Source organism: Podarcis erhardii (assembly GCF_964252035.2).
Source record: "Podarcis erhardii genome assembly, chromosome: 2".
NCBI classification, from domain to species: domain Eukaryota; kingdom Metazoa; phylum Chordata; class Lepidosauria; order Squamata; family Lacertidae; genus Podarcis; species Podarcis erhardii.
In genome coordinates, this window is record NC_138498.1 from 25333810 (window position 1) to 25348021 (window position 14212).

The window sequence follows — 14212 nt, forward strand, 5'->3', positions numbered from 1 at the left end:
CTACAGTCCCCATCATCCCTGACCCCTGGTCCTGCTAGCTAGGGATGATGGGAGTTGTAGTCCAAAATCAGCTGTAGACCCAAGTTTGGGAAACCCTGATCTGGTCCAACCTCCTGCAGTGCAGGAATCCTTTTGCCCAATGTGGGACTTGAACCCACAACCCTGAGATTAAGAGTCTCATGCTCTACCAATTGTCTGGGTGCTTTTTCTTTTTTGCCCAGGCACATTCTCCATGTAATCTGATTCAGCGTTAAAGAGTGGGTTTTCTTTGGGAAAACCACGTTGGGGCAGGGAGGTGGGCTGGACATCTCTCCATGCAATGGGCATCAGAGGAGGAATCTTTCATACCTGATAACAAAAGGGTGGAGGTCGGGTATGAGTGATCCCTCTTTCTCTCATAGAATTGTAGAGTTGGAAGGGACCTCACCTTTCTGCACGTTACTATAACAGCTGCAAGCAGAGCTCCTGTTTCTCTGTCCCAGCTCCTGCCAACCTAGCAGTTCGAAAGCACGCCAGTGCAAGTAGATAAATAGGTACCGCTGCAGCGGGAAGCTAAACAGTGTTTCTGTGTGCTCTGGCACTTAGCACAGTGTTCCATGTGCCAGAAGCAATTTAATCATGCTGGCCACATGACCCAGAAAGCTGTCTGTGGACAAACGCCGGCTCCCTCAGCCAGAAAAGCGAGATGAGTGCCGCAACCCCATAGTCGCTTTTGACTGGACTTAACCACCCAGGGGTCCTTTACTTTTCTCCTACAGTAGCTATACATGCCAGTTCTGTGAGGAAGTTTCTAGGCACTACAAGCTCTTGCTTACCTGGCTCCTGCTGCCCCTTGGCCTCCAGTTTGCTGTCCTTTGCCGCATCCCCACTGCTGCTCCCATGCTGTGCTGGCTCAAGGGTATCTTGCTCTGTACTTTTGAGAGGTTCATTTACACTGAAGAGTTGTCCCTCCTCGAGGATCGGCAGCGTGGCAAAAGCCCTTTTCTTTTTATTCTCTTTTCTCTCGCCTCGGATGTGACTCCATGGGTTTCTAATCCAAAGGGGGTAGGGATTTAATGTGTTTTATACACACACACACACACACACACACACAGAGGGATGTGGGTGGTGCTGTGGTCTAAACCATAGAGCCTAGGACTTGCCAATCAGAAGGTTGGCGGTTCGAATCCCTGCGACGGGGTGAGCTCCCATTGCTCGGTCCCTGCTCCTGCCCACCTAGCAGTTCGAAAGCACGTCAAGTGTAAGTATATAAATAGGTACTGCTCTGGCGGGAAGGTAAACGGTGTTTCCGTGTGCCGCTCTGGTTCACCAGAAGCGGCTTTGTCATGCTGGCCACATGACCCAGAAGCTGTCTGCGGACAAACGCCGGCTCCCTTGGCCTATAGAGTGATAAGAGTGCCGCAACCCCAGAGTCGTCCACGACGGGACCTAATGGTCAGGGGTCCCTTTACCTTTACACACACTATATGTGTGAAATAAACACACACGCACACACACACACATGCTTATATGCTTATATCCCATTTCATGTAAACAAACAAAATACTGTTTACTTAAACGTCTACATTTTGTATTTATGGTTGCTTTTCCATTTACAAAGAACACATCTCATGCAGTCATTCAAAAGATTAATGAAAGCCAACACGGAACACGAGCTGAGAGAATGTTTAACCGAAATATAAATAAAATAAGCAATTTAAAAATAACAGCACATTAAAAAAAAGTATGTGTTAAGTATGTATGACTCACTTGCAAGTAGTGTTGTCAGGTACCCTTGTAGGGATTTCGTACAAGTACTATACCTGGTGTTCCTTAACAAAGAGACGCTTAATGGTGGCCAGTTATTATTCACCAGGCGGATGGTGGGGCTATGTTTATGCCCCTGCCCCTGCATTGCGGAGCCACAAGGGCCAAGTGGGTATGCCATAGAGTGCATTCACAGTGTATCAGAGAGATGGAGGGTCATGCATGGAAGCACAGATCTGGAGGGCATAAGCAGAGCCCTGCTGGATCAGAACAAAGGCCTATCTGGTCCAGCAGCCTCTTCTCGCAGTGGCCAACCAGATGCCTGTGGAAAACCTGCAAGCGGGACCTTAGCACAAGAGCACTCTTCCTTACTTGCAAATCCCAAGAGGCTAAGGTGAGTTTGCATTTCAACTAAACAGCAATTTCTGATGTTTCCCCTTCTCCAGCCCCCCTCTCATTTCAATGCTGTCATCAGCACTGTACACACACTTCTATAAATAACTACTACGTAATAATTGCTTTATAAAAAAATTAAGTTCATATTTTGGAGCATAGCAAATAAGGATCCTATGTATATATGGAACATACCCAGCTACACCTACTGTCGTAGTATAAAAGTGTCACACTGTGTGTGTGTGTGTGTGTGTGTGTGTGTGTGTGTGTGTTTAACAAATTCATTTATCCCCCACAGCCCAGACTTGATAATGAGGAAGGCTGCAGAAGAAATAGCTTTCACGTTATAACTAATTGCAGTTGTTTTCAGTGTAAAATATTCTGCAGGGAGAAGCTGGTGGGCCAGTTGATAAATGCACTGGACTTCGGAGACTTGAGATCAAATCCCAGTTCAATTACAGAGTCACTTGATAACTTTGGACAAGTCACGATTTTTCAGCCTCAATTATCAACCCATTAAATGGGCAACCTTATGGGGCATGTTATAGAGAAGTCATACAGGGGCATATGAAACACTGGGATTTATAATGATCATAAATTTAAACAGACCGCTCTTCAGGCTAGAGGAACGCTGGGATTTCTGCAGCATGAAAAGTTAGCTAGATTACATGTGCAGTTGTCAGGTAGGTGACATGTTAGGTGACACTTTAGATAGATGGCGTGCAAACCCAATTGTGATGGCCTGGGATTCCGATTCAGAGGATGAACCAGAGGAATCCCAGCCTGCACAGGAGTCCCCGCCTCCAGGGCCGGCTGAACTGGGGCAAGGCCTAGATGCTGAAGAGCCTGCACCTGTGGCAGAGCACCAGGAGCTGGCCCCAGGTGAAACCCTTCAGGCCCCAGAGGGGCTTGAGGACTCAGTGGCTACAGGTGAGCCTCCTCCAGGGCCCAGTAACCCTTCGGCCTCTCCTGATCTGCAGAGGCTTAGGGCAGAGAGGCGAAGGGAACTGGTTGCTCCCAGGAGGAGTGCACGCCTTAAGGCCAGAGGAGGCGGGGCTCCTGGGGGCCGGGACCGCCCCTGGCCTTAGAAGAGGATAAAAGCCCAGTCAGCCCGGTCCCAGGTTGCGGGAGCAACGTCGTTGTTGGCTTTGGACCTTCCTGTGTTCCTGATCCCTGCTTGGCCTCCTGTTCCTGACCATCCGGTGCTCCTGTTCCCTGCTCGGCCTCCTGTTCCTGACCATCCGGTGTTCCTGTACCCTGCTCGGCCTCCTGTTCCAGCGCTCCTGTTCCCCGCCCGGCTCTCCGCCTCGGACCTCGCCCCTCTTCGTGTGGACTCAGACTACGCTCACGGTACCTTTCCCCCGGGTCCAGCACAGTTTGCTCCCGCCACACCCGCACTCCCCCTTCGTTGGGGTGCGTTCGGGAAGAGCCAGAGGCCATGGCTGACCAGGTGGCTGCGCTGGTGGCTTTGGCCCAGAAGAACCAGGCCTTGACTCACACCGTGCAGCAGCTCAGCGACGCGGTTACGGCACTTCAGCAGCGCTTGGAAGCCCTACCGGCTCCTGGGGCCGACGCCCCGGCTCCTGGCAAGTACCCAGTGGCTTTGCCCGAGAAATTTGATGGGGCCCCGGCCAGCTTTCCCATGTTCCTCGCCCAAGCCAAGCTGTATATTCAGGGGCGAGCCCGGAACTTCCCTGACGACCGCACCAAGGTGCACTTTTTGATTAGTTTGTTAAAGGACCAGGCGGCCAAGTGGGCGTTGCCGCTACTCCGGCAAGACTCCCCCTTGCTGGCAGACTATATGGGGTTTTGCAATCTTTTGGAGGCCGCGTTCGGCAACCCCCAGAAAGGGAGTCAAGCCAACCGGGCGATTCGGCAGTTGAAACAGGGCGAGTCCACGGTGGCCGCATATACCACGGAGTTTCGGCTGTTGGCACAGGACTTGACCTGGAACGACTCGGCATTGCGGGACCAGTATCTCGAAGGGCTTTCGGACGAGATACTGGACCAGCTGGCCACAATGGAACGCCCCACCACGCTAGACACTCTCATTCAACGGAGTCTACAGATAGACGACCGGCTGGAGGATCGTCGCCAGGCCCGGGGCCGACGATACCTCCAGTTCTCGGCACCAGTTTCTTCCGGCAGCCCCACGGTCACAACTGAGTTATCGGAGGAGCCTATGCAGCTCGGGGCAGTGCGGCCACGCCTTTCCCCCGCAGAAAAGGTGCGGCGTCGGGAGGGGAATCTATGTCTCTACTGTGGCGGAAGTGGACACTACGCTCGGTCCTGCCCTGAGAAACGCCAGCCGCAGGGAAACCGCCAACCCCCAGTAGCTGATGGCCCTAGCTACCGGGGGTCCCAAACAGCGCAGAATGGGCCCGCACCAATGGACTTGCAACATCTTATGGTTCCGGTACGTTTATACCCTCCAGGTGGGCCCTGGATTCTTACCCATGCTTTGGTGGATTCAGGAGCAACCCGTTCTTATATGGACGCTGCTTTTGCTGCCCATCATCAGGTGCCACTTCGGAACAAGCCAGAACCGGTCCAGGTGGAAGCAATTGACGGACGGCTTCTACGTTCAGGAGCCGTTACTCAGGAGACCCAGCCCCTGGTCCTGTGTCTCCAGCAGCACCGGGAGTTGCGAACTTTGGACATTGCCTCTATGCCCCGGTTCCCCCTCGTGCTCGGGATGGACTGGCTGGAAGCTCACAACGTTCAGATTGACTGGGTCAAACGGACTGTGCACTTCCCAGACCCATGTTCCCATGCTCAATCCGAGACGCTGGCGGCCGCGCCCACGGAGGAGGCAGCACCCACGCTCCCAGCCGTGTACCAGGACTACCAGGACGTGTTCGAGGAATGGGGGGCAGACCAGCTGCCGCCGCATCGGCCTTTTGACTGCGGCATAGACCTCCAGCCCGGAGCGCCCTTACCAGTGAGTCGCTTATATTCTCTAACAGAGCCAGAGCGCGAGGCTTTGCAGGACTTCTTGCGCAAGAACCTGGAGCGTGGGTTCATTAGGCCTTCCACCTCGCCTACCGCGGCACCAGTGCTCTTTGTTAAGAAGAAATGTGGGGAACTTCGCCCTTGCCATGATTACCGAGCCCTGAACAAAATTACCATCCCAGACCGGTACCCCTTGCCCCTTATCTCAGAGTTGCTGGAGCGGGTGCAAGGGGCACAGGTGTTCACCAAGCTGGACCTCCGGGGGGCCTACAACTTGATTCGGATCCGAGCCGGGGATGAGTGGAAGACAGCATTTGGGACCCGGTACGGGCAGTTCGAATACTTGGTTATGCCTTTCGGTTTGTGCAACGCGCCTGCTGTGTTCCAACGCTACATCAACCACGTGTTCCAGGACTTGTTAGACAAGTACGTGCTGGTGTACTTGGATGACATACTGGTTTACTCCCGTGACCCGGCTCGCCATGAGGGACATGTCCGGACCGTGCTGCAGCGCTTGCGTGAGCACCGTTTGTACGCAAAGCTCAGCAAGTGCGAGTTCCATCAGCGGACTGTGGACTTCCTTGGACACCGGCTCTCTCCAGATGGGGTGCAGATGGACCCTGGGAAGGTGGCAGCGGTTCGAGAATGGGCGGCACCCTGGAACCGCAAGGACCTACAGCGTTTCCTGGGGTTCGCCAACTACTACCGGACCTTCATCGCAGATTATGCTCATCGCACCACCCCGTTGACCCGGCTACTGCGCCCAAAGACGCCGTTTTCCTGGGACAAGGAGGCAGAGGAGGCGTTTCAGGGGTTGAAGGCCTGTTTCCAGAGGGCGCCAATCTTACAACATCCTGACCCCTCTCGTCCCTTTGTGGTGGAGACCGACGCCTCCAGTACGGCTCTCGGTGCCGTCTTGTCTCAACAGAATGGACCTGAAGCGCCACTCTTACCCTGTGCCTTCTATTCCCGCCAGCTCCTACCAGCGGAGCGTAACTATACTGTGTGGGAGCGGGAACTACTGGCCATCAAGGTGGCCTTTGAGGTCTGGCGCCACCATCTTGAGGGGGCACGACATCCGGTGGAGGTGAGAACCGACCACCGGAACCTGGAGTACCTCCAGACCACCCGCAAGCTGAACCAAAGACAGATCCGGTGGGCGTTGTTCTTTTCCCGGTTCCAGTTCCGGATCCGCTACATCCCTAGCTCTCAGAACCAGAAGGCGGATGCCCTGTCCCGGAAACCTGAAGACAACTCAGACACGGTACAGCAAGCAGAACCCACCACGATCCTACCTCCAGCTGCATTCCTGGCCACCCAGGAGGCGGAGCCACTGCAGGCTCGGGTGCGGAAACAGCAGCGGGTCGACGCTTGGGCCCAGGAACGACTCCAGGAGCTGGCTGAAGGGTCCAGCCCACAGTATCCGGGGCTGGTCCTGCATCAGGGCCTTCTGCTGCACCACGGTCGTCTGTACATCCCGCCAGGGCCACTGCGGCTGGAGGTTCTCCGGATGGCCCATGATGCCCCAGCAGCGGGGCACTTTGGACGGTATCGGACCACCCATCTGGTCAGTCGTGAGTTTTGGTGGCCCCGCCTGAAGGCTGACGTGGCTCGATACGTTGCTGGTTGTGATGTCTGCCGGCGCGCCAAGGGCCCTACCGGGCGACCCCCCGGCCTACTTCAGCCATTGCCAGTTCCACCGCGCCCTTGGCACACGGTTTCGTTGGACTTTGTAGTGGACTTACCCCCGTCTCGTGGTTGTACCTGCCTCCTAGTTTTCTCCGACCATTTCACCAAGATGGTGCACTGCGCCCCCTGCCCATCTGTACCCACAGCCAAGGAAACCGCTCAGCTGTACCTTCAGCATGTCTTCCGCCTGCATGGCCTACCTGAGCGCGTGGTGTCCGACCGGGGCGTTCAGTTCACATCCCGGTTCTGGCGAGCATTACACCAGACCCTCGGGACAGAGGTCTGCCTCTCGTCAGCCTACCACCCACAGACCGATGGCCAGACGGAACGGGCGAACGCGGTGCTGGAGCAGTACCTTCGGTGTTACTGCAGCTACCAGCAGGATGACTGGGTCGACCACCTGGCATTGGCGGAGTTCGCCTACAACAACGCGGTGAATGCGTCCACCCAGCAGACCCCGTTCCAGGCCAGTTACGGTTATCATCCACGGCTGTTTCCAGATGTGCTGCCGGCATCCGCGGTCCCGGCGGTGACGGAGTGGCTTCAAGAGCTCCAGTCCCAGCAACAGCTTTTGGTGGAGCAACTGCACCAGGCCAAGGAAGCGTACAAAGCCCAGGCCGACCGCCACCGCCAGGTGGGGCCGGAACTTCGCGTCGGTGACCTGGTTTGGCTCTCCACTCGCCACCTCCACCCCTCTCGACCTTCGCGGAAGTTGGACGCCCGATTCACCGGCCCGTTCCCTATCGTGGACCAAGTCTCTCCTGTGGCATTCCGTCTCCGGTTACCCGCAACCCTGAAGGTTCACCCGGTCTTCCACAGGTCCCTTCTGAGTCCAGTGGCCCCACCCGACGAGTTCCACCCGAACCGTCCCCGACCGCAGCCAGTGTTGGTTCAGGGAGAGCCTGAGTACGAGGTGGAACGCATCCTGGACTCCCGATACCGCAGGGGAAAGCTGCAGTATCTCATTGACTGGAAGGGGTACGGACCGGAGGACCGTTCCTGGGAACCAGCGGCCAACGTCCACGCACCTGCCTGCCTCCGAGAGTTCCATGCGACGTACCCCGGCAAGCCGGGTCCGGACCCTCGGTTGAGGGGGGGGCCTGGGAGGGGGGATGGTGTGATGGCCTGGGATTCCGATTCAGAGGATGAACCAGAGGAATCCCAGCCTGCACAGGAGTCCCCGCCTCCAGGGCCGGCTGAACTGGGGCAAGGCCTAGATGCTGAAGAGCCTGCACCTGTGGCAGAGCACCAGGAGCTGGCCCCAGGTGAAACCCTTCAGGCCCCAGAGGGGCTTGAGGACTCAGTGGCTACAGGTGAGCCTCCTCCAGGGCCCAGTAACCCTTCGGCCTCTCCTGATCTGCAGAGGCTTAGGGCAGAGAGGCGAAGGGAACTGGTTGCTCCCAGGAGGAGTGCACGCCTTAAGGCCAGAGGAGGCGGGGCTCCTGGGGGCCGGGACCGCCCCTGGCCTTAGAAGAGGATAAAAGCCCAGTCAGCCCGGTCCCAGGTTGCGGGAGCAACGTCGTTGTCGGCTTTGGACCTTCCTGTGTTCCTGATCCCTGCTTGGCCTCCTGTTCCTGACCATCCGGTGCTCCTGTTCCCTGCTCGGCCTCCTGTTCCTGACCATCCGGTGTTCCTGTACCCTGCTCGGCCTCCTGTTCCAGCGCTCCTGTTCCCCGCCCGGCTCTCCGCCTCGGACCTCGCCCCTCTTCGTGTGGACTCAGACTACGCTCACGGTACCTTTCCCCCGGGTCCAGCACACCAATACGCCTCCTGCTTTACAGAAATGCTTCAAGGTTCTCCAATGCTTGGAGGAGGCTTTGAAATGATGGATGAGAAATGCATACCTGAGGTGTGTGTGAATACATCTCCATCTCTTTCAGCGTCCACAAAGAGCAGTCGCAAGAAGGCCTGATCCAGATTGGGACCATAGCACTACACAAGCGATGCTAACTCTTTTCCTCACATCACTTAACCAATAAAAAATTCACTTCAAGCTATTTGCCTTGCTGTAGAGCAAACCACACACAGCAGCACGTAGGCTATGCATTTATATTTTCCAATGCAGGCAATAGCCGCATCGGGGGCAGGGTTTTCATTGGCATATGACACAGGGGCAGCAGTGGGGCAGAGGGATGCACAGCTACTGCCCTCCTGGACGTGGGCATTGCTGCCGTTTACCTGGTTGGGGCAGGGGTGACGTCAGGTGCACTGGTAAAGAAGAAGAAGAGTTTGGATTTGATATCCCACCTTTCACTCCCTTTAAGGAGTTTCAAAGTGGCTAACATTCTCCTTTCCCTTCCTCCCCCACAACAAACACTCTGTGAGGTGAGTGGGGCTGAGAGACTTCAAAGAAGTGTGACTGGCCCAAGGTCACCCAGCAGCTGCATGTGGAGGAGCGGAGACGCGAACCCGGTTCCCCAGATTATGAGACTACCGCTCTTAACCACTACACCACACTGGCTCTGAGTCCCCAACCTCACCACTGCCCTGACTTGCTCTCTCTGTGCAAGCAGAAGCAGCACAGCTGTCAAAAGGGTGGCTCAGTGGTTCTGCCCCACCATATGCATCACTAGGGGAGAAATTTAAACCAACAGGCAGTGCCGCCGCCACCACCACCCTGGACTAGATGTAAGAAAGAAGGCAGGCGGGCAGTGTTCAAAATTCGGCAGGCACATTTTGCACCTGGCTATCAGCCACTTCTCCTGCCAACCTAGCAGTTCGAAAGAACGTCAAAGTGCAAGTAGATAAATAGGTACCACTCTGGCGGGAAGGTAAACAATGTTTCCGTGCGCTGCTCTAGTTCTCCAGAAGCAGGTTAGTCATGCTGGCCACGTGACCCGGAAGCTGTACGCCGGCTCCCTCGGCCAATAAAGCGAGATGAGCGCCACAACCCCAGAGTCGGCCATGACTGGACCTAATGGTCAGGGGTCCCTTTACCCTTACCTATCAGCCACTTGCGTCCAAGTGAAGATGCCCTGGTGTCAGGATGCCACCTGATGTCTCCACCATCTGGAGGTGCATGCCTGGGGATCATTGGATCTTGACTTTTTCACGCACTAACAACACATCCTCTAGAATTCTATCCATGATATTTTATCTGCACAACCAGAACGAATTCCAGGAACCCAAAAGCCGTACAGTGGTACCTCGGGTTAAGTACTTAATTTGTTCCGGAGGTCCATTCTTAACCTGAAACTGTTCTTAACCTGAAGTACCACTTTAGCTAATGGGGCCTCCCACTGCTGCCGTGCCGCCGGAGCACGATTTCTGTTCTCATCCTGAAGCAAAGTTCTTAACCCGAGGTACTATTTCTGGGTTAGCGGAGTATGCAACCTGAAACGTATGTAACCTAAAGCGTATGTAACCCAAGGTACCACTGCATTGAAAAATGCAACTTTCGAGCCATCTGACCCCAAATGGCAACTAGACGTTCTGTTTTGGCGACCGTAAACCCATTTGGTGCCTAGCTTATATATCTTGAGTATCTCACACTGCAGGCAGGTGGGGGCCGCTTGGGGGCACACCAGTGGGGCAGTGCCCCGTTTGTCCTCATGGAGTAGCCTCCACTGGTTTGAGGTCACTTAAATCCTCTTCAGAAATGTGTGCATCAGTTAGGAGCATAAATAATAACCTCTCTTGAAGTGCAGAGCCTACGTGACTTGGCAAGGTTCACCCGCAGATAAAACTATGCTACAGGACATACAGTTAAGAGGGAAATGCCAGGGTAGTAAGATCACCGTACCACTATGTGTCTGCTTTTCTTATTCCTGGGAAGCCCTCCAGTGCTTTTCTTGAGCAAAATGGCAGAGAGAGCAACGCGTTTAAATGCCATTTTGGAACAAGAACTTGGGGAGGGGAAGCACTGCAGGGTCATTTTGCACATAAAAGCAACCCCAAAACAACCGCCTTGGAGCAGGAGGTCTGTGGGATCCCTGGCTAGGCTGTGCTCTTGAGGTAGTGCTGTAAATTTGCTTTCTGCAAGGTTGCCAGCTTGGAAGCACTCTCACTGTCAGAGAAGTCTCCTCAGCTGCTGCACGTGGCGTTCCAGGTCCCACAGTCAGCAGCACGTTCAGAGCCGAAATGCAAGTTTACAAAAGGTTGAGAATTTTTCAGATTTTGCTGTTTGGGATTTGTTGAATCCTCTTGACCTCAAGGTTCATCACTTAAATGTCAGGATCAAAATCTCACTGCAGAACGCCTCTTTGTGCGTAAACAACCCACAGTTAGATATAGAACATTGTCTCAGTGTTTGTTTGTTTTTAAATATATATATATCTATGAGCTGTGCAGTTAGTATTCAACTTTATATGTGTTTTTTAAATGTTTTTTTAAATAAATAAAAAAACCTTAATGCTGTGCTGTCTGCCTACTGAGCCCACGGAAAAAGCTCCACTTGTTTCTTGTGGGCACAGCATCCATGGTACAACACATGCTTGACCTGCTTTCCTGAACAAAGAATTTACACAACCTGGTTGGTAACAGTGGCGGACTTTGGGCTGCAGTGTGGTGCCCAGTGTGGCTAAACCAGTCAAGCGATCCTAAAACGGCCTCTTTTAGTGGCAACATTAACTTGAAAACCTGATGATTTTCAAAGGTTGTGCTATAAAATTTGCCAATGGCTTTGGTAACAGCGCAGTCTATTTTTATATATCCTGTACAACCTTTATAGGCAATGCAGTGTTTTGTGGCCCCTTCAGTGGGAGGTCGTTTCGGCTGAAACACAAAGGATTTCACCTCACAGTTTGCTATTCCCCTGCGTACACAGCAGGGGTCAGCAAACTTTTTCAGCAGGGGGCCGGTCCACTGTCCCTCAGATCATGTGGTGGGCCGGACTATATTTTGGAGAGGGGAAAATGAATGAATTCCTATGCCCCACAAATAACCCAGAGATGCATTTTAAATAAAAGCACACATTCTACTCATGTAAAAACACTAGGCAGGCCCCACAAATAACCCAGAGATGCATTTTAAATAAAAGGACACATTCTACTCATGTAAAAACACGGTGATTCCCGGACCAGATTTAGAAGGCGACTGGGCCGCATCTGGCCCCCGGGCCCTAGTTTGCGTACCCATGGTACACTGCATACATTTAAAACACATTTTCCCCTCAAAGAATCTCTGGAATTATAGTTTCTCAAGGGTGCTGGGAACTGTAGCTTTGTGAGGGGTAAACTATCCCAGGATTCTTGTGATGGGAAGTGGGGCTGTGCTTTATATATTTGTTGTGTATTCAACTCTTCCTTGCAGGAAAGATGGACCCATAAGGGTTTTGTTTTGTCCCTTGCTGGATGTACCTCCCTCTTATCTCCATGCTAGGGAGAACATGTGGAGGAGTAACAGCAGCAAACCTTTGGGGAAATGGGGCCTCCTAGGGGGGAAAAGGGGGGAAAACTTCATGGATTCCTCTGTGTCTCTGAATGAAAATTATATTTGTATGTCTGTTCATGGACTTAATTCAAACTTCTCAGAGCACATTTGTTGGCACCGTTTCCTTAAACTGACCTTTTCCTTTGTAAACATATGGAGCCGATTTTCCCTTGATGCAACTGAGTTTGCGAGAAAGAACACAAAGGACTTAGAACGATAGGGCTCCATTTGTTGACATTGCGGGTGCACACACAGCCTCGGTTGTTTTCATAGAGAGGACACCCTCTCAAATTGCTAAACCAGGCACCTTATGAAACCTGGGTCAAACCTTTGGCACAATAAAGAAGTCTGAATCATGTCAGCTCTATAAAGCATTTTGATAGCCTGCCTGGGTCAAATTAATTTTGTATATTGATTTTGCCCCTAGTTATGTAGGTTAGTACATTATTTGTTCTCTTTAAAAGGATATTCTATGGCCTTAATGAATATATTCTTTACATAAATGCTCTATAAAAATAATAATCACAGGGTCTGCAAGTATGTATTGATTCAACATATTCTTTATCAGCTCCAGAGCAGTTCTTCAAGACACTTGAACAAGTGAAAGGGTTTGCAGCTGAAACGTGGTTTGCATACATGCTAATATGGATACACAAGCATGCATAACATTTGCATAGTGTTTTTAGGCATCTGGGGCACAGTGGAGGGCAGAATATGTTGATTCCATAGCCGCGGTATTCCTCTACAGCACAGTTCTTCCTTAGATGTTGTTGGACTACAACTCCCAGCACCCCCAACCAGTTTAGCCAATAGTCAGGGTGATGGGAACTGGAGTGCAAAATCTGGGAAGCAAAGATGGAAGAATGCTGCTCTACAGGATTCTGCCAGGATACCACAGACATTGCGACAGACATGTTCAGGTATTTGACTGAACACATAAATATCCAGTCCATGACTGAGGACCAGCCTTGCCCCTCAACATTCCCAGGTGGGAAGACTGCTGTTTAGATCCTTGTACTCAACACACCTCTACAGAGTGGAAGAAATGTGAAGTGATATGGACACGCCGCAAGAGAAAATGATTGAAACTGTAGCAAAGGAAAACTTACCTGGGATGGGCATATATTGATGGTTTTTTCAGGCTCCATCTCTTTGGATGGGCAGGGCCCTGCACCAATTTTCCTTCTGGGGTCCAGAGCCTGGCATTTCTGTCAGAGGAGCTGTGGAGGATGACGGATCCTGAACCAAACATGAGGTCTTCAGTGCTCATCACACTCTTGCGATGGACACTCCAGGAACGAGCGTGAAAATGGCGTCACCAGTATTTGCTAGGGAGCTGAGCAACAGGAGACAGAGACAGATATTTTGTAGAACACCTCCTCTCACCCCTCTCTTTCTCCCTCCTCTGATCACGAATAGAGACTTTGCATTCTGTCCTCTTTTCCTGGTGGTTGATTGGGATATATGAATCAGGCTTTTCCCACCTGCTGAGCTTGTCTGCCCAGGATGATTTGCTCTTGTTTCACTTACAAGCAAAGTTGTTTCTTTTTATAAGAACTTCTAACTATGAACATTGTTACTGTCCCCATGCTATATTTAAACTGTAGCTTAATTGGTCAGACATTTAGTATTGTTGTGGTTGTTCTAAGCTGTTTTAAGCATGCTATGGGGGATGTAGGTGGTGCTGTGGTCTAAACCAGTGTTTCCCAACCTTTTTTGGGCAAAGGCACACTTGTTTCATGAAAAAAATCTCGAGGCACACCACCATTAGAAAATGTTTAAAAAATTAACTCTGTGCCTATATTGACTATATATAAAGTAACTCTCTTTAATAGGCATCAAATAAACACAAAGAAAGTACCGTATTTTTCGCCCCATAGGACGCACTTTTTCCCCTCCAAAAATAAAGGGGAAATGTGTGTGCGTCCTATGGGGCGAATGCAGGCTTTCGCTGAAGCCTGGAGAGCAAGAGGCATCGGTGCGCACTGACCCCTCTTGCTCTCCAGGCTTCAGGAAGCTGTCCGCAAGCCTTGCGCGCCCGGCAGGAGCTCCCGCTGGGCGC

General features: G+C 52.4%; 1 protein-coding gene across 5 annotated transcripts in view; it reads right to left on the bottom strand.

Moving 5' to 3' along the window:
- LOC309335022 (uncharacterized protein) overlaps nt 1–14212 on the bottom strand; it is a 36049-nt gene that overhangs the window by 17894 nt on the left and 3943 nt on the right. For all 5 annotated transcript variants that reach the window (XM_081849910.1, XM_081849908.1, XM_081849909.1 and 2 more), the window contains exons 2-3: nt 13260–13486; nt 816–1030 (exon numbers count right to left, since the gene is read on the bottom strand). In XM_081849910.1, the coding sequence (XP_081706036.1) occupies nt 816–1030; nt 13260–13420 (376 nt within the window). In that variant the 5' untranslated portion in view covers nt 13421–13486. The remainder of the gene's footprint in view (nt 1–815; nt 1031–13259; nt 13487–14212) is intronic.